The sequence below is a fragment of the Neovison vison genome, chromosome 8 (genome assembly GCF_020171115.1).
Source record: "Neovison vison isolate M4711 chromosome 8, ASM_NN_V1, whole genome shotgun sequence".
NCBI lineage: Eukaryota > Metazoa > Chordata > Mammalia > Carnivora > Mustelidae > Neogale > Neogale vison.
This window is the reverse complement of record NC_058098.1, coordinates 82,686,766-82,707,102: the sequence shown is the minus strand read 5'-3', so window position 1 is coordinate 82,707,102 and position 20,337 is coordinate 82,686,766. Positions and strand designations below refer to the sequence as shown.

General features: G+C 43.5%; 1 protein-coding gene across 6 annotated transcripts in view; it reads left to right on the top strand.

The window, feature by feature from the left end:
• The window catches only part of BCL11A (BAF chromatin remodeling complex subunit BCL11A), a 101,648-nt gene extending 82,578 nt beyond the window's left edge, over positions 1-19,070 (top strand). The window contains exons 3-5 of one of the 6 annotated variants that reach the window (XM_044264013.1): positions 2,927-3,028; positions 8,492-10,234; positions 18,231-19,070. In XM_044264013.1, the coding sequence (XP_044119948.1) occupies positions 2,927-3,028; positions 8,492-10,234; positions 18,231-18,322 (1,937 nt within the window). In that variant the 3' untranslated portion in view covers positions 18,323-19,070. Of the gene's footprint in view, positions 1-2,926; positions 3,029-8,491; positions 14,114-18,230 lie in introns of those variants that run through there. The other 5 variants (XM_044264016.1, XM_044264011.1, XM_044264015.1 and 2 more) reach the window with 5 other exon arrangements.
• The last annotated feature ends 1,267 nt before the right edge of the window (positions 19,071-20,337 follow it).

Here is a 20,337-nt window from a genome sequence, read left to right as displayed (position 1 = left end):
AGTGCCACCAAGGAAACGAAAGAGAGAATAGCCAGACTGCCCGCTTTCTAGCCCACCACTCCCTGGGGAAAATGAAGAGCAAAGGCCTTCAGCCAGGGGTGGCTCAGGCAGGTAGACCTGCTCATTGAGTGCAATGCTTAGAAGCATTCATGGTGAGACTTTGCCTAAAACATGTTGAAATCATTGCAAAAAGTTAAACCCTAGGGAGGCGATTAACAATTTAGCATTTTTAGTTCCAGTGAGAACTGCCGTCTACTTACCAAGGGGAATGTGTTCAAGTGGGAGAGGCTGCAGAGTCAGCTGGGGTTCCCCACTGCCTTTGTTTTGACACTCTTCCTGGAGAAAGAGAAATGCAAGGATGGGTCTCTCCGAAAGGCAGTGTCAATAGCTTGTTAAGCTGATAGGAACAGTTTGTCTCTCTTTAGCTGGCTAATTCTGCAGGGGAAGCAGCGGTAGAGGGTGAAAGCAGAGAGATCTGGGTTGGGGCGGGTGTGTGCGGGGAGGGTGGGGGTGCGGGGTGGAGGCGTGGGAAGCTAAGAGGCTCAGGAGGCAGATCAGGTGTCGGTTTCCAATTTTAAAGCTCAGTCAGGTTATTTGGACCTTCAAAAGGCCCACTGAGCACCTTTGGGTTGGACTTTCTCCCAAGACGTGGTTAGGAGAAATTCTTTCTCTTAACGGGTCAGGAGAAAGGGAGCCCCCCACACTGGCACTTCTTGGGCGGGAACCCCGGGGAAGAGCTGGATGGATATCCCAGAAAAGAGCACAGGATGGGAAGTCAGGAGACGATTCCGATCTTCACTTCAGCCGTCAGCATAGCTGTGGGCCAGCCAATTAATTTCTCAAGGCCTCAGTTTCCCCGTCTGTAAAACGAAGGCATAGACTTGAGGATCTTGAAGGTTCCTTAGAATTCAAAAGCCAAAAGCAGGGTTGTGGTGCCAGATACCCAGACACTGTCCTTGACGAGCCCTTGCTTTGCCACATGGCCTGGCCTTGTGGAAGAGTGGACCAGGCTGCTGCCCCCGGAAGCTCAGCTTGCTCAGGGCCGACGAGTCTGTAGACAGCTTTGCCAACCAAAGGTAAATGTGAGTGGTCAGACCTAGATGAGGCGAAGAGCCCTCCCATTTCTTGTTGGAGGCCTATCAAGGCACCTCAAGGCTCTTCTCAGAGGAAGTGGCAGAGAGTTTGAAATCACACTGTCCCCGGGCAGGGGTCCAGGTCCCCTGCCGCATTTCTGCCAGGGTCACAGAGCTACCTCAGTTGTGTGGGTCTCCTAAGGAAAGGATTTCCATCTTAGTCTCACGTTGAGCAAACTTCGGAAATGGCTAAAGGCAAGAGCAAGTGCAAAGATGGGTTCTCAGACTTCTTGTTGAAAAACACAATGACTAAATCTGCAGTGAATTTTACCCTCTACTCTCAATACCCTGTTTATAATATAAACGATCAAATGAAGATTTACTTTTTTTTTTAAGTCCAGTCTTTGCACTTTTCACGGGTTCATTTTGTGGTATCTATTTTGTTTGGAGTTAGAGCGGAGGATATGTCTCTGGAGATGGTCTCCAAGAGCAGCCCCCCCTTTGCAGGCCTGGTAACAACAGAGTATAAGATCTTGCACGAGCACCACGCCATTGTTACCCACCGGGCTCCCCATGAAAGGGAGCCTTGTGCTGACTGCCCTGGCTGTTCTTGGCAGCGTGAATCTCTATAAGGAGAACAGGATGTATTTTACACTTGAGACCTGCTATCCGAGAGTCTAACAACAACACTTTTAAGTGCTCTTAATATTAAGCTAATGGAAAACATGCTCTGTTTACTCACCATCAAAGTCTGTTTTTCTTCTCTCCCTCCTCCCCCAATCATCACAACCTCCCAGCCTCTAGAACACACTGAGTATCTCCTGCTCCATCGATCTACACTCTGTCTCAAGGTTGACCTCTCCATGCTTGGTTGGCTCAAGGTGGACTTGGAAAAACTAGGAACTTACCACATAAACCGTGTAATCCCCAGGTCGCACAAACCAAATATTTCTTTTCTCACAAAAGTCTCAGTGCTAGAAATGCTTGATTTACTGCTAGATTTATGTTTATTAGTGTGAGAAGCCGTTTCTCCTCGCCAGAGAGCGACCAAGTGCAGTAGAATGGAGAAGGTGGGCCACTTTTTCTGGGTGCTTGGTTCTCTCCTTGTCACGTAAGAGTAGGATTCCTCACTCTCAAGATGTGGACTTGGCCGAAGTTATTTGGACCCCAGAAGTCTAATCTTTATTCTCCACTGCTTTGTGTTGTAAGAAGCCGTGTCTATGTGGGGTATTCCATTGATGCGATTTTAGAGAAGAGTCTATTCTAGATTCTTGCCCAACCAAGTCCACAATGCCCACGATTTCCCTGTCTCTGAAGGCGCTGTCCGAAGCACAGCTTGGGAAGAGGGAGCAATGGGACAGGGAAGACAGAATGGGCCTCTCTATTCTAGAAGGAATGATTCACAGATCCACTTATTTCCTACTTGCATATTGTTTTTTGTTTGGGCTTGTCTTTTATGGTAAATGTATGCATGTAAACCAGCCTTGCAGATAAATCCCCTCCCTTTTGCAGTCTACCCCCAGTATTACCAATTTTCCCCTTGCTATTTACATGTCTCTTATTGTAAGACAATAAACAAACAATAACAAAGAAGCAAAGGAACCAAAGACCAACCCCCCCCATTAAAACAAACCCCTTTTCTTTTGTCTAAAAAGACCAAAATCAAAAACAAAACAAAATTGTGGAAATAACTTCATCGCTGTTTGTTTGATGCAGGCCTTGGGCCTGTTAACTATCTGCAAGGCTGTTGTAATGATGTTAATCTATTTTAATGGAATTGAAATGTGATATCCTGTGGTTTACGATGCACATTGTTTGTAGCTTTAGTGCTTGATTTTGGGTTTCTTTCACAGATAAACTTCTGCACTGGAGGGGCCTGTCCTCCCCTCGTTCTGCACACGGAGCTCTAATCCCCACGCCCGGGATGAGTGCAGAATATGCCCCGCAGGGTATTTGTAAGTTGAGCATTATTTCTTCTACAAATGTCCGTGTGTATAAAGCTGAGAGTTTCTGGAAATTACCCTTACTTTTTAAGTACTGAAAAGAGTTACTTTCAAAACAGATTGGCATTCTCATCTGCATTATTCCATTACTCACTGGTACCCTCTCTCCCGCCCCAATCCACACCCCCTCCCTTTTTCCCCCTCCCCTTTCCTCACTGGAGACAGAACTGACAGCAGTTCATCCCTGGGGGTAGGGGGAGGTAGGGGGGTGGAGGGCGAGGGAGGTGGCCTCCCCAGGGTCTTAGCTGTCTCCACTGCTGGTGACCATATACCATCTGTGTGTTCAGGCCCCATTTTATTGCTGGACATTCGCTTGCATGGCCTCATTTAGGACTTGGAATTTATTCCATGGAGTCTGTGTTAGCAGAGGCCAGAACCAAAAGAAGTCAATGTAGAGTTACTTTAGAGCTGTGCTCATGTGTGTTATATGTGCATTTCCATGTGTATTGAAGCATGGTATATTTGTATATCCACATGGTGCATTATATATGTGCATACATATGCAATTTCTACTTATTTTTCTCCTAGTTTTAGAGACAAATGCACAGCCTTGTTGCTTAAATTCAAAGAGTCCACCGTTACCCACATCACTACCACTAATACCATCCATGTACTTGTTCAAACCAATTTTATGGTGGGGGAAATTTTTCTGAAATGTAGATTTGTATGTTGGTGAAAATGTGTTTGAAAAGATGTTGTTTTAAAAGGTAATTCGGTTTGCTTTTCTATGGAGTAACAAATGATATGAGTCTTGCATGGCTATAAAGTTGGACGGGGGTGGGGGTTGATTCTACCCCAAACACAAAAAAGCAGCTTCCTGAAAAAAAGAAGTGTGGCATCTAATCTTTAGTTAAGGAATGTTATTTTTACTTTGAAAGTGTGTGAAAACTAACCTGTTGTAGACAGAAGAAAGGAAACGGGGAGTGTGTCATGGAAAGAAAAGAACAAGATGCTGCAGGTGTTCAGCTAGAGAGGGGCCTGGTTATTCGGTGGGAGACCTAACCATCCCGTGAATGGTGTCTGCAGGGCAGGGCTTGCGCCCTGAGACCAAATTGGAAGCCAGTTGTTTGTTTTGTTAACTCCTAGGTAATCCTAGGTAACAAGGACTCATTGTGTGAATTTCACAAGTCCTCCAGTCCCGAGGGCTGGGTGGTGGAGGGGTTAAAACACCACTTCTGCCACCCCCTCCCCAACACCAGGCTGGGCCTAAGGCTGGCTTAGGTCACAGACTGTAGAGTTTAGGGGGTTGGACTCATGGTTTCGAGTCCCTACATGCTGACTGGGTGGGGAGAGCGCTCCTCGTTTGGCTGGGGGTGCCTGGGGCCCCGCACTGGGCCGTGGGAACAGAACCACCGGTGGAGGGAAGGGGAAAGAGGGGACTGGGGTGGTGGAGAGGAGGGTGGGGCTGAGTGGCCACTGGCTGGTGGCCTGGGAAACAGTTCCATTCTCTCTCTCTTCCACTGACCCTTCTAAGGGCAGGGAGTTGGATTCGAGGGGTGCAAGCTAGGAGCCTGATACAGAGCCAATGTCTTCTCCCCCTCTTCCCGCAAAGGGAGGGTGCCTAGATTGCTGGTGCCCATGCTGGCAGGACCAGTTTTAGGAGTGACCAAACAAGGTATATGGAGATGGGTTGTGGAACTCCAGAAAGCTCTGGAGCAAAGCTGACCCCCAGGCCACTCAGCTGCCTTAACTAGCTGCCCCCTTGGCTTTCAGAGCACTTAGCCCTTACCTTGTGGCTTCCCTGCTGGTGGAGCACAGTCGTGGGCCCTAATGTGGCCCCACCTGCTGCCCTCTAGCCAAGGCCTCTGCTGGGCCTGAGGTGAGGCCTGGATTCTGGATTCCAGCCTTCTTCTGGAAGCCCTTCTGGGCATGCAACCCTGCTAGGGAACTCATCAAGGCTGGGAGTAAGGAAAACTCATGTTCACCTTGGTCCAGGTAGTTTACATGTGGCTTTTATAAGCATCTGTCATCTAAGCCTCATAGTTCTGTCAGGTACTGTTTTTATGCTCATTTTACAGATAGGAAACCTAAGGGCCAAAGAAATGACTGGTTCTGAGCCCTGGTGTCAGACCTTGTTCTTCTTCTAAATCCTGAGGCTGAGATCACAAGTCTCTTTAGTATTGGTGGCAAACTGAAAATGGGGTTACTCCTTCCTATATAGTAAAATGAAATAAAATAACAGCTGGTAGGTGAGCTAATAGCCGATTTTAACTGTTTGCTGCCTGGAGTTCCTGCACTGGGGGCCAGGTCTCCACTTATTGCTCTAAATCAAAACAATCCCCGTGAATGCCCAATGAGGCTCTCAAATTGAGAAGTTGATTTTCGTCAGAGTAAATGAAGAATATTATTATATTTTACACGTCAATAAATCAATGTAGTCCTAATTTTGCCACGCAGGAAATCAATTCTGGTCTTTCTAAACCATCAAAGATGTTATGAACAAAGTAATTTCACAAATTATGGCAAGTAACACATTTATTGATGACTGCAGTTTAGGAATTGAGAATCTGTGAGCACCGTAATATAATATGGTGCACTGGTGTGAGCCGAGTGAAACACAGATTATATGGTGAAACTGTAATGCATCATTTGCTATTAGTGGGCTGGTAATAATTACCAGTTTCAAAGCAGCTCTTTTGAGGTAATCTTTAGTCTCATTCGTAACAGCCCTTCTCATTGACATTATGATTACACTAGCTGCCCTCACAATCTAGAATATCTAGTTGATAGGAATACTATAGCGCGATAGTGAAAACTGTATGTTGTATGCTCATTATAAGATGAAATGCCATCTTCTCTGACCTGATGTATGAGAAGAGAGGGTAACAGTATGGTGTGAACATACTGGAGCATGAGCACGTCACTGGCTCTGAAAGCAAAATTTTAGGAAGTTCAGAGCAGCAAAATCAAACAGACGATTCCCCTTTAAGCCTTTTGGGGAGGGTGCAGGTGAGATCCTTGGAGCTGTGCCAGATAACTTTTGGCACTCACCAGTGGCCTTCCCGTTCATGGTGTGTGCGAAACTGGCATTGCTAATCATGGGTCCAATCCTGAGTTTCAATAGAATATTATAATCTAAGATACGATTTTAAGGCATTTGGAGTGATGAAAGTGTTAAGAATTTGTTCCAGCTGACAAATCTCCTTTTTACTTATCCAGTTCGGATTGTCAGGCCAAATGTATGATAATAACACAGAGTCCTAGGGAGGCAAAGGAGAAAGCCACAGAGGGTCATGTTAGTTGGAACCAGATCGGTTTTTTCCTGCCTATTTAGGACCCAAGTCATTGTTCAACAACAACAAAAAATTTATGAAAATACTCTCAATGATGCTTTTTATTTCCCTTTCAAGAGAGGAGGCAAACAAAAATAGGCAGATAATGTGATACTAATGTCAGCGTTTTCTTTCAAAATCTTTCTGCCTTTTTTTTTTCCTCCCTCCACATTAGGCAAATGTTGGAAACCTAATTTTGGTATCTTATCATCTAATCTTGTTAAAGAGATTTACCCAGGAGTGGGATATATTGAGTGAGATTATAAATGCATTGTAAAGTAAATTACAAGGTCAGGGCAGGGAGTCCATTATTCAGACAAGTGCTTGAGCAGGGCTGGCTTGTTTTGGAATGCAAGTGTTTGGGGCTCCTGAGAAGACCCTGCCAGCTTTTCTTTCTGACTTGCTAAATGGAGGAATCATAACTGATTAATTTTCTTATTCTCACTCTTTAGCTTCATGGTGGATTTTTTGCTTTTAAAAAAAAAAAGTTACTGACACATACTAGCTGGGAGCCTTAAGCGATTCGTCTAGTCCCCCTTTTAAAAGACTGGCTCAGGGTGCCTAGGTGGCTCAGTGGATTAAAGCCTCTGCCTTCGGCTCAGGTCATGATCTCAGGGTCCTGGGATGGAGCCCTGCACTGCTTCCTTCTCTCTCTCTGACTGCCTCTCTGCCTACTTATGATCTCTGTCTGTCAGATAAATAAATAAAATCTTAAAAAAAAAAAAAAAAAGACGGGCTCAAGCTTATTCCTCGCTTGTGTTTTACGCACGCCTTTTTTGGAATCCCTGGGAAGTTATCTATTTTTCTCATCCTTGTTCTCTGGCCACCAACATTTGTGCCCTTTTTAATGCTGTCGTTGACTGGTAAACTGTTAGTTACTCCCTTGGTGTATATATATTTTTAAATTTAGCTATCTCCAGAAATGAATGATTGTGAAGTCAAGCTGGCCCCTCTTTGCCAAAGTGGCATTTACCACTCTCGGGTTCTTTTCAGCGAGAGAGAAATAATGTGACTTAAGCAGGGCCCCTCTCCAGACGGCTTGGCTACTGGCCAAAGAGTTGACTAGCTGAACTGTATCTTTCTGTTTCTTTCTCAACTGGAGCTGAGGCTCAGCCGAGGGCGCAGGATGTTGTATAATTTGGTTCACGTTGTTAGCCTCTCAAAATAATGAGGAGGAGGCTAGTGTAGCATTTCTCAGCCTGCTGCCCGTCATGGTGCTGGCTGCTTTAACTGTTCTTCAACTAGGATGCTGTGTCTGCTTAAGTTGGCACCGGCCACTCCTCCTAACTTCTCCAGACTCGCATTTGTTTGACTGGGGGACAATTCTTAAAGATGTGATCCAGCCTGTTGGTTAAATCCGAATTAAATTTCTCTTTTGAGATTTTTGCACTGTCCCTTGAGATAAAAAGGGGAGTCCCTGTAGGGAGTTGTGGAACCAGAACTGGGACTCACTGATCCTCACGCAGGCTGGGAGGTGAGAATGTCGCTAGCCTCTCTTCCACGGAATTACTTTATGCGTATCTTCTCATTTTTAACAATATCAACAATTAGTGTGTTTCCGGCTAAGATTAAAAGCATCTCTAGGCCCACAGAGAATTGTAATGAGTTGACCTTCTCTTTTTTGATATCTCTATGAAATGATTGCCTCTTTAGAAAGTTCACCTGCCACCCAGGGGAGAATAGAACGATGGGATTTAGGAAGCAGGGAAGTTTCCCTTAGGTCACCTTGTCCAAGTGCCTCTTTTAACAAATGAGGAAACAGAGTCACGGAGATGAAGTAGCTTGCCCCAAACCACAGCTGGCAAAGGACTGGAAAGCTCAGATGTTTGCTGAGATTCCCTAGAATGTAGGGATCCTCATTCCCAAGCTAGAATTGGTCCAGATTCTTCTGATTTGGAGATTGGATTTAAATTTCTTAGAATTGAATGAAATGGCAGAAAGATTGGACAAATATTTATTGGGCCTCAGTCACCAGATGTGCCAGGCACCAATGTAGGCTCGCAGAAGAATAGGTCAGTGAGGGCTTAGGCCTCTCGGGTTGAGGGCTGGGGGCAGGGAAGGCTGGAGGTGAAACATAAAGAAGCAATTGCTAATGCACTCCTCTGTGATGAAACATTGATGTTGGTGTTGTATTATTTTGCAGGTAAAGATGAGCCCAGCAGCTACACATGTACAACTTGCAAACAGCCATTCACCAGTGCATGGTTTCTCTTGCAACACGCACAGAACACTCATGGATTAAGAATCTACTTAGAAAGCGAACACGGAAGTCCCCTGACCCCGCGGGTTGGTATCCCTTCAGGACTAGGTGCAGAATGTCCTTCCCAGCCACCTCTCCATGGGATTCATATTGCAGACAATAACCCCTTTAACCTGCTAAGAATACCAGGATCAGTATCGAGAGAGGCTTCCGGCCTGGCCGAAGGGCGCTTTCCACCCACTCCCCCCCTGTTTAGTCCACCACCGAGACATCACTTGGACCCCCACCGCATAGAGCGCCTGGGGGCGGAAGAGATGGCCCTGGCCACCCATCACCCGAGTGCCTTTGACAGGGTGCTGCGGTTGAATCCAATGGCTATGGAGCCTCCCGCCATGGATTTCTCTAGGAGACTTAGAGAGCTGGCAGGGAACACGTCTAGCCCACCGCTGTCCCCAGGCCGGCCCAGCCCTATGCAAAGGTTACTGCAACCATTCCAGCCAGGTAGCAAGCCGCCCTTCCTGGCGACGCCCCCCCTCCCTCCTCTGCAATCCGCCCCTCCTCCCTCCCAGCCCCCGGTCAAGTCCAAGTCATGCGAGTTCTGCGGCAAGACGTTCAAATTTCAGAGCAACCTCGTGGTGCACCGGCGCAGCCACACGGGCGAGAAGCCCTACAAGTGCAACCTGTGCGACCACGCATGCACGCAGGCCAGCAAGCTGAAGCGCCACATGAAGACGCACATGCACAAGTCGTCCCCTATGACGGTCAAGTCCGACGACGGCCTCTCCACCGCCAGCTCCCCGGAACCCGGCACCAGCGACCTGGTGGGCAGCGCCAGCAGCGCGCTCAAGTCTGTGGTGGCCAAGTTCAAGAGCGAGAACGACCCCAACCTGATCCCGGAGAATGGGGACGAGGAGGAAGAGGAGGACGACGAGGAAGAGGAAGAAGAGGAGGAAGAGGAGGAGGAGGAGCTGACGGAGAGCGAGAGGGTGGACTACGGCTTCGGGCTGAGCCTGGAGGCGGCGCGCCACCACGAGAACAGCTCGCGGGGCGCGGTGGTGGGCGTGGGCGACGAGGGCCGCGCCCTGCCTGATGTCATGCAGGGCATGGTGCTCAGCTCCATGCAGCACTTCAGCGAGGCCTTCCACCAGGTCCTGGGCGAGAAACATAAGCGCGGCCACCTGGCCGAGGCCGAGGGCCACAGGGACACTTGCGACGAAGACTCGGTGGCCGGCGAGTCGGACCGCATAGACGATGGCACTGTTAACGGCCGCGGCTGCTCCCCGGGCGAGTCGGCCTCGGGGGGCCTGTCCAAAAAGCTGCTGCTGGGCAGCCCCAGCTCGCTGAGCCCCTTCTCCAAGCGCATCAAGCTCGAGAAGGAGTTCGACTTGCCCCCGGCCGCGATGCCCAACACGGAGAACGTGTACTCGCAGTGGCTCGCTGGCTACGCGGCCTCCAGGCAGCTCAAAGATCCCTTCCTTAGCTTCGGAGACTCCAGACAATCGCCTTTCGCCTCCTCGTCGGAGCACTCCTCGGAGAACGGGAGCTTGCGCTTCTCCACGCCGCCCGGGGAGCTGGACGGAGGGATCTCGGGGCGCAGCGGCACGGGAAGTGGAGGGAGCACGCCCCATATTAGTGGTCCGGGCCCGGGCAGGCCCAGCTCAAAAGAGGGCAGACGCAGCGACACTTGTGAGTACTGTGGGAAAGTCTTCAAGAACTGTAGCAATCTCACTGTCCACAGGAGAAGCCACACGGGCGAAAGGCCTTATAAATGCGAGCTGTGCAACTATGCCTGTGCCCAGAGTAGCAAGCTCACCAGGCACATGAAAACGCATGGCCAGGTGGGGAAGGACGTTTACAAATGTGAAATTTGTAAGATGCCTTTTAGCGTGTACAGTACCCTGGAGAAACACATGAAAAAATGGCACAGTGATCGAGTGTTGAATAATGATATAAAAACTGAATAGAGGTATATTAATACCCCTCCCTCACTCCCACCTGACACTTCCTTTTTTCACCACCCCCTCCCCCATCGCCCTCCAGCCCCACTCCCCCGTAGGATTTTTTTCTAGTCCCATGTGATTAAACAAACAAACAAACAGAAGTAACGGAAGCTAAGAATATGAGAGTGCTTGTCACCAGCACACCTGTTTTTTTTTTCTTTTTCTTTTTTCTTTTTCTTTTTTTCCTTTATGTTCTCACCGTTTGAATGCATGATCTGTATGGGGCAATACTATTGCATTTTACGCAAACTTTGAGCCTTTCTCTTGTGCAATAATTTACATGTTGTGTATGTTTTTTTTTTTTTTAAACTTAGACAGCATGTATGGTATGTTATGGCTATTTTAAATTGTCCCCGATTCGTTGCTGAGCAAACATGTTGCTGTTTCCAGTTCCGTTCTGAGAGAAAAAGAGAGAGAGAGAGAAAAAGACCATGCTGCATACATTCTGTAATACATATCATGTACAGTTTTATTTTATAACGTGAGGAGGAAAAACAGTCTTTGGGTTAACCCTCTACAGACAGAATGGACAGCACTGAAACGAAATCTCTATGAGCTAAATGTCTGTCTCTAAAGGGTTAAATGTATCAATTGGAGAGGGAAAAAAAAGGCCTTGAATTGACAAATTAACAGAAAAACAAAACAAGTTTATCCTATCATTTGGTTTTAAAATAAGAGTGCCTTGGATCTATGAAAACCACGTTGATGGTTCTTTCTACTTGTTATAAACTTGTAGCTTAATTCAGCATTGGGTGAGGTAAGAAACCTTAGGACCTAGCATATAATTCTATATTGTATTTCTCACAACAATGGCTACCTAAAAATATGACCCACTATGTCCTAGTTAATCATCATTCTCCCTTTAGTTTAATCTTATAAGCAAAACTGATTATACCAGTATAAATGCTATTTTGCTCCTGGTGAGAGCTTAAAAGAAATGGGCTGTTTTGCCCAAAGTTTTATTTTTTTTAAATGATGATTAGATTGAATGTGCAACGTGCAAAAGCCCTGGAATACAATTAAATGCATTAGTAAGGAATTCATTTTATGAAGATAACTTGTTTTAAATAATGTCTGTTTAAGAAAATTCTGGCACCAAAAGAAATAGATCCAGATCTATTTGGTTGTCAAAGGGACAATCAAACGATAAACTTTAAGACCTCGTAGACCATATTAAAAACAAGAGACTGACGATAAGGTTTGACAGAGGGTAACAGGAAAAAAAAAATATGTGATCTTTTAGCACAATGTGGTACTATTTGCCATTTTAAACTAGAACAGGTGTATAAGCTAATATTGATACAATGATGATTAACTATGAATTCTTAAGACTTGTGTTTAAATGTGACGTTCTTAAAAAAGAAGAGAAAGAATTTTAAGAGTAGCAGTATATATGTCTGTGCTCCCTAAAAGTTGTACTTCATTTCTTTTCCATACACTGTGTGCTATTTGTGTTAACATGGAAGAGGATTCATTGTTTTTATTTTATTTTTTTAATTTTTTCTTTTTTATTAAGCTAGCATCTGCCCCAGTTGGTGTTCAAATAGCACTTGACTCTGCCTGTAATATCTGTATCTTTTCTCTAATCAGAGATACAGAGGTTGAGTATAAAATAAACCTGCTCAGATAGGACAATTAAGTGCACTGTACAATTTTCCCAGTTTACAGGTCTATACTTAAGGGAAAAGTTGCAAGAATGCTGAAAAAAAAAATTGAACACAATCTCATTGATGAGCATTTTTTAAAAAAAAAAACTAAAAAAAAACCTTTGCCAGCCATTTACTTGACTAATGAGCTTACTTACTCGGACTCAACATTGCAAGCGCTGTGAATGGAAAACAGAATACACTTAACATAGAAATGAATGATTGCTTTCGCTTCTACAGTGCAAGGATTTTTTTGTACAAAACTTTTTTAAATATAAATGTTAAGAAAAAAATTTTTTTAAAAAACACTTCATTATGTTTAGGGGGGAACTGCATTTTAGGGTTCCATTGTCTTGGTGGTGTTACAAGACTTGTTATCCATTTAAAAATGGTAGTGGAAATTCTATGCCTTGGATACACACCGCTCTTCAGGTTGTAAAAAAACATACATTGGGGAAAGGTTTAAGATTATATAGTACTTAAATATAGGAAAATGCACACTCATGTTGATTCCTATGCTAAAACACATTTATGGTCTTTTTTCTGTATTTCTAGAATGGTATTTGAATTAAATGTTCATCTAGTGTTAGGCACTATAGTATTTATATTGAAGCTTGTATTTTTAACTGTTGCTTGTTCTCTTAAAAGGTATCAATGTACCTTTTTTGGTAGTGGAAAAAAAAAAAAGACAGGCTGCCACAGTATATTTTTTTAATTTGGCAGGATAATATAGTGCAAATTATTTGTATGCTTCAAAAAAAAAAAAAAAAAGAAGAGACAAACAAAAAAGTGTGACATTGTACAGATGAGAAGCCATATAATGGCGGTTTGGGGGAGCCTGCTAGAATGTCACACGGATGGCTGTCATAGGGGTTGTACATATCCTTTTTTGTTCCTTTTTCCTGCTGCCATACTGTATGCAGTACTGCAAGCTAATAACGTTGGTTTGTTATGTAGTGTGCTTTTTGTCCCTTTCCTTCTATCACCCTACATTCCAGCATCTTACCTTCATATGCAGTAAAAGAAAGAAAGAAAAAAAAAAGGAAAAAAAAAACAAAAACAATGTTTTGCAGTTTTTTTCATTGCCAAAAACTAAATGGTGCTTTATATTTAGATTGGAAAGAATTTCATATGCAAAGCATATTAAAGAGAAAGCCCGCTTTAGTCAATACTTTTTTGTAAATGGCAATGCAGAATATTTTGTTATTGGCCTTTTCTATTCCTGTAATGAAAGCTGTTTGTCGTAACTTGAAATTTTATCTTTTACTATGGGAGTCACTATTTATTATTGCTTACGTGCCCTGTTCAAAACAGAGGCACTTAATTTGATCTTTTATTTTTCTTTGTTTTTATTTTTTTTTATTTGGATGACCAAAGGTCATTACAACCTGGCTTTTTATTGTATTTGTTTCTGGTCTTTGTTAAGTTCTATTGGAAAAACCACTGTCTGTGTTTTTTTGGCAGTTGTCTGCATTAACCTGTTCATACACCCATTTTGTCCCTTTATTGAAAAAAATAAAAAAAATTAAAGTACACAATGTAAGCTTCTTGTGTCCTCATTTGACACACTCTGTAAATTACTTTCAAGAAAATAACAGGTTTTAAGAGAAGGCCAGTCAGTCTTTTTCAGGATTATTTCTATGGGCATTTTGATGCGTGTATTATACCCTAAAGGAACATAAAGTGCTTACTATATTAAAATAGACATGTCTCAAAACATGGAAATAGTTTTTAGATTTTATAGTTCTAGAATAATTTTCAAGAAATGGAAAGTGTTTTCATTCTGATGTTAAAAACTTTCCCTTCATCACTTAACAATAATTCATTCAGATATAAATGAAAAATTTACTGGTAATAGCATCTTAAACTTTTATTTCTTTTGGATTTTTTGCTGTTCTTGTTGTCTGAAAGTTCTTTTTCTATTCTCCCTTCCCTGCCCTATCTTAGAACATAATGTAAAAAAGCTTTTTTTTTTAAAAAAAAAAAATCAGCTCTTTCGTTTCCATATGAGTCTTTCTTCATACCAAAAATAACCTCACTCCCCCCCCATAAAAATCCAGAAACAAAAGCATCAGGTTGAAAAGACAGAGAGAGAAAGAGAGAGAGAGAGAGAGAAGTAAACAGTAGTTTAGCCAGATGTGGCTAATCTGTGGAATCAGCCACTGATTTCCTGAGATGGATGGTGTTTGCCTTGTGATTCTGAGGTCCTAGGGACCAAAGATGGGACAGATCTTTTAGGTGTTTTTATATTGTGTTCCTGGCTGATAGCAAATGAGGGGGGAAGTACCTTCAGTGATCATTTGCCCAACCAACAGATTTATGAATTGAAACATAGTCTTTGGAAAGCAGGTTAGGTCCCTTATTTAAAAAAAAAAAAAAAAAAAACTCTCCTTAGAAATCTGTGTTGTCAGTTTTACAAATACTGCAACCTGCAGCATCTATTTGCTTTATTAAAGCACAGACTTCTCTGATCCTGTCTCCCTGTTCCCAGTGTAGATGAATGGATACAACATTGTTCTTCTTTTTGTAAAAACCAAAACAAAAGCTGTTCTGTTGTCTTCTTGTGGTAGCATTTTTGTTGCTCAGTTCTTTTGCCCTGGTGCCTTTTCATGTAATGCCTTTGATCTGAGGCAAGAATAGTTTTATCCTAAAATGCACAGAAAGGAGGTGTATTTTTTTAAAGCCAGTTTGGGTGGGAATTAGGGAGTGGAGGCAGAGAAGAACCCCGGAAGAGAGGATCTGTCTGGGGCTGGGAATAGGGACTGGGATAGATAGAGATGGACGTATCTTGTAGGACTTGGTAATTGGCAGTGAACTGAGAGGCGATTTTTGTGTTTTGAATTAGGTTACTTCACAACTGAATCCACAATACTAGTCAGGATAGAAATATTCCCCAGGGCCATGCCAGTTTTAGATGTGATGACTTCTGCTTCACCATATTAAATGTCCATAAAACCGCTGTGTGTCCCTATTACTCTTTTATTAGGAGCCATGAGTGCAGCTGTTCAGGTTTTATATACGGTGTTCGTTTTAATTTTTCAGTATATGATGCTCTTAGCATAATTGGGTTTTGCATCCTGACAGACAGAATTAATGGTGGATACTGTATACTTACTTGTATGTTCAAATTTCCTCAATCAAATGGGAAATGGGGAGGGGTGCAAACATCTGGTGATAAATCACAGATTATGTTTGATTTACATGGTACCGAAGTTAAATAAATTTATTGGGAGACATGTTCTTCAGGGTACTTAGTCTCTTGACTTAGTGAAGCCCTCTTATAAAATCTAACTTCTGAAGCTGAGTGAACAATAGGAGTCTGAAAACCTAGGCAACAGGAATATAACTTAAAAATGACATCTGTATCTGGGACCCCAAAATTAAAAACATTAATACAAAATAACAAAAAAACATTTCCAACAGAGGATAAATTCCCGATTTTTTTTAAATGAGGAAATATTAAGGATGTTAACATTTTTCATAGTTCTCCAGTTTATGTGAAACCCCCGATGTGTTGATGCAATGTTCTCTACATACCTGAACTCTTAATGCTTAAGTGCTCCCTTTTGTCTTCCTTTGGAGAACAACTTAATAAACAGGGGTACCGCAAATACTACTTCGCACAGATTTTAACTTAGAAACCCTCCCAGTGCATGGATTACCTCTATCCCAGACCATTTCCTACCCTCTCTTTGTTTATGACCTACAAAAGGACTGAAGCCAATACATTTTAAAGGTGGCTTAGAACACTTGGTTCTTCATTTGTACCAGCCATGGCAGGAAGTGTGAAGTAGTTGAGTTTTCCCAGGGCATTCTGTGATAGGACTGTTTATTTAAATACCATTTTTGTATATGTAATAAGTACATACTGTGTATGTTCATAATGCTTGAAGTGAGAATTTGAAAGGAAGCGGCAGTGGGGGTTAGATATCATTTCATTTGGAGAAATAAGGAAATGAGGTGGTTTATTCAAAGACACTAAAAGTTTGTTGAAAGTTTGTAAACTGGGATATTTCAGGCTTTCCTGAAAAGGAGTTGAGGAGCCTCAGGCCCCATCCTGTCCTGCTTTGAACACTTTCAGCTCAGAGCGTGAGGGAGGAAATACGGCGTTTTCTTTTTTTTTTTTTTTTAAGCCTCTTTTGCCCTCTGTACGCACACACAAACATGATTTCTTATGACTGTGTTGTAGTCGTGTGTTCTTCATTATGATTCTGTTGCTCCATCGTCCCCGGGCCTGGTGTGTTCAAGAATGTACCCATCCCATTCTCTTTTCTTTTTCAGACAACTTCCCATTAAAAAAAAGAAAAGAAAAAGAAAAAGAAAGAAATGTGGGAATTTTGCCAGTGTGAGGATGGGATTGGCAGTGTTTAAACCTGCTTGGAAAAATGTCCTTTATAAGACTGTTAACTTTTAAAAAAGGCACAAGGCACTTAGCAAATTTTCCTAAGTGTCTCTTAAGGCCCTGCAGCTTTTCCAATTAAGAATAAATGAACCCATGTTTAGAGAAATGGACATCAGGACACATAGCCAGAATTGGGATTATGTACATTTATTTCAGGGGTGCTGTAGCTGCAAATGGTAGACATGGGTTGTTGGGTGTGCACTTTTGCTTACTGTCATCTTGTTATCCCATTAGCCCTCTGTTTCATTTAGTAAAACACATGGCCAGTGAATCAGCCTTTAGGGGGATGGGTCTGTTTCTCTCTCTCTCTCTGTTTCCCAGTGTCATCTATGGTCATGGGATGCGATTAATTCCTCCCTTGCAAACAGGAAAGGAGACCAGTTCAGTTCACGTGGGTCATTGTGCTTAAGAACCTAAACTTGCCTGAACACACAATTCCAGTGGTTGATCCAAATACTGTTTTTCCTTTCTGTAAAAGTGGCAAAGACTACTTAAAGGGAGCGCATATCAGGTCCTTGTGATTCAGCAGAAAAGGCAAATTAAACGATTTCCCCAAAGTCAATCCTCTAACGCAGGACCCACCCCCCCACCCGCAAACCCATAGGGGGCTGTGCTTTTCAATAATGGTGAGCGTGGTACATGTCCATGCTGTATTTTGTCTGTTAGGGTTTTCAGTACTGGTAGCAGGTCGGACAAAGGGGTTCGATGGGGGTATCAGCCCACCTGGACACAGGAGGCCCCTCAGTCCGGGTCTCCACTGCGCGGGGGGAATTCAGGAGAGCAGCTGAGCTCCAGACCCTGGGCCTCCTGCGGCGCCAAGTCGGGGGAGAGGAGGCCCCAGGCCCAGGCTTCAGGTCGCCATGGCAACGAGCCCTGGAATGCCACAGTGGTAGCCCTCTTCCTCGGCACATCCGGACTCCCAGTTCTGCTGCTTCAAGTCAATGTACACAGCAAGGGAGGAACCCCGGAGGAAAATAACCACTCCCTTCTTCCCTTCACCATTGCCTTTCCCCCTTACCAAAAAGAAAAAAAAAAGGAAAAGAAAACTGCATGTTTGAAAGAAACTACAGGCAGTTTTTGGTGCAATTTGGGAGCAACTATTTTGGGTTCTGGTTTTCTCTTCAGAGATTTGTTCGCCTCTTGTAAATCGTTGGCTGCTTTGACGTTGAACTTGATGACATTTCATGTTTTCGTTGTGCTGCTTTTACATCAATTTTGAGTTTCTGTTTCTTTATAATTTTATTATTATTTTAAGGAAATGTCCCCTTCCCCCCCTCCCTCCCCTGTTCTCCTCAACCAAAGGACTGTTTCCTACTCAGTTTTCTCAGTCATAAGGGAAAGTGTTTCCTTCCAGGTGTGTCCCGAGTTTATTAGGACTATCATACAAGCGGGTAGCGGGTCTGGGTCCCTGGTGGGGAAGGCAGGGAGGGAGGCATGGGAAAGGCACTCAGAGAGGTCAGAGATGTGGTGGGGGAGGGGACTGAGTTTGAAATCATGTTTAAGATGCCAGTGGCTCAACCTGTGGTGGATTTAAGTTATAGTTTTAAAAAGCTAGTTAGAGAACAGAAAATCACTGGGCCAAGTCACACCTGTACTTTTTTTTTTCCCCTCCTCTGTCTCCAACCTCTTTCTAGGTTCTTCACACACCCCCATTCGGCGTAGTACCCAGAGAGCTCAAGATGTGTGGCAGTTTTCGGATGGAAGCTCGAGAGCCCTTAAGTTCTGAGAAAATTTGAAGCCCCCAGGGGCGGGGTGGACGCGTGCCGCCCAGCCGACATCTGCGTGGTCTGTCATCCTGCTAGTTTGTGATGTTTTCTGACAGTAGCCTCCAAGAAGCCGTTGTGCGAAGACAGAGTCCTGCAGAGTCCTCCCTGCCCGGGCCTGCAGTGCCATTTTATTTATATTTTTTAATAAAAATTAAAAACAAAAAAACAGACCTACATTGGAACAGTGAATCAGTCCCATTACAGAGGGCCCCTGGACCATCGCTGTCCCTAGCAGCGTCCTGGCCCTTTTGAAACCAGCCAACCTAATTACCCGTATTGTGGAAATGAGCATGAGTCCCCCAACCCCTTGTTTCTATACATTCTATGTTGTCTTTTAAAAAGTGTGCTTAACATTGACACAATAAATGTTGGAGCTTTAGGTGGTGTTTGCTTGTTCTTTAATTATTAATGCTTATAAGACAATGCAGCTGCTTATGACTTTGTGTACCCGTTTCCTGCAGACATCCATTGGGTGGGTAGAAAGAACAGATTTGAGGAATGGGTAGGAGGTGTAGGAGGGGAAAGAGGTTACTGCTTATCAGATGGCATAAATTTTCAAGGAGAATCAAAATGCAAAACTTGGGAATAAATCATAGCAATATCATAATTAATGTAGTAGTAGTGTTGCTGTTTATTAATGCTGAAGTGTGGTTTTCCTAACTGTCTGACTTATAATTTGCATACCATTAAATAATGCATAATATGGCACGCTGAATTCTGTTTTTCAAATATATGCTTTTGGTGGCTACCATGCAGGATTTGAATTTGTCTTTTAATTCAGCTCAAGAAAGATAACGTCACTGTGTTAGTGGTAAATCCCAAAGAAGGTGATAAATGTCAGTAGTGGCTTATTAAATATTCTAATTTCAGGTTCCCAAACATTTAGTAAATATATCTTAATACAGACAAACAAACACACATAAAACTTCTTTATTACTTACATTACTGTATCAGGAAATTTGGGGCAGATTTTATATGGGGCACACGTGTGGGGGGGGAGTGGGGGAGGAAGGAGGTTCACATCAGAACACATGGTTATGATCATGACATCCATTCCTCAGAAATTAGTGACACAAATAAGTTAGGTCTACAAACAGGTGATAAAAATCCCTTCTGGTCCAGTTAATTTGTAAAAGAACTTTTCTCAATTGGGTGTTTTCCATTGCCTGGAGAACCAGAAGAGAACTAGAAACAATATAGCATATTAAAATAGGTTTATAAATAATAGAACTCAGACACCTGTGTATTATAGATTTACATATTGGCTGTGAATGTAAGTGGGGAAAATCTTACCCACTCACCACCCTCTGGCTAGATTACCTAGCCTAGTGAGAAGATAGAAAAATAATTGGCATCTGGATTCTTTCCTGCTTATTCATCATAAATAATGACTTCTTATAGTAGTGTACTGCCTTCTACTTCATACAGTGTTCTCATGAACATTATTTCATCTGATCCTCGTCGGGACAGATCTCAGAACTTCCACTTCGTGGGTGAGGAGACTGAGGCTTGCCAGGGTTGAGGGCTTGCCAGAGGCCAGGACGATGAGGGGGAGGGGAGGGAAGCCAGGTGTTCTGGTGTCTAGTCCAGAGCTGATTTCACTGAACTCTATAACTGATCAAAGAGACTGTCTCCCCGTGTTAGCACACAAGTCATAAATGTTCATAAATGCACACACGTATGGCACACACACACACACACACAGAGTCAAGAATGTCCAAACGTCAGGTCACACAAAATTGTCCCTTCCTACCAACAGCTCTGGGCACTGCAGGAGGAGCTTGGAGCAAGGGTCCTTCCTTGCCATCTTTCCCATGACAGATAAACAACCCTGATTGACTAGGTGGCCTTGATGAGTTAAATTCCTCTCACCTAGGTGGGCTGGGTCTTCCAGACATGAATTATTTCCTAGAGAAACTCTCTCCCTGCCCCATGCTCTGCTTTTGTGTTGTTGAAACCTGAGACCAATAGGGAG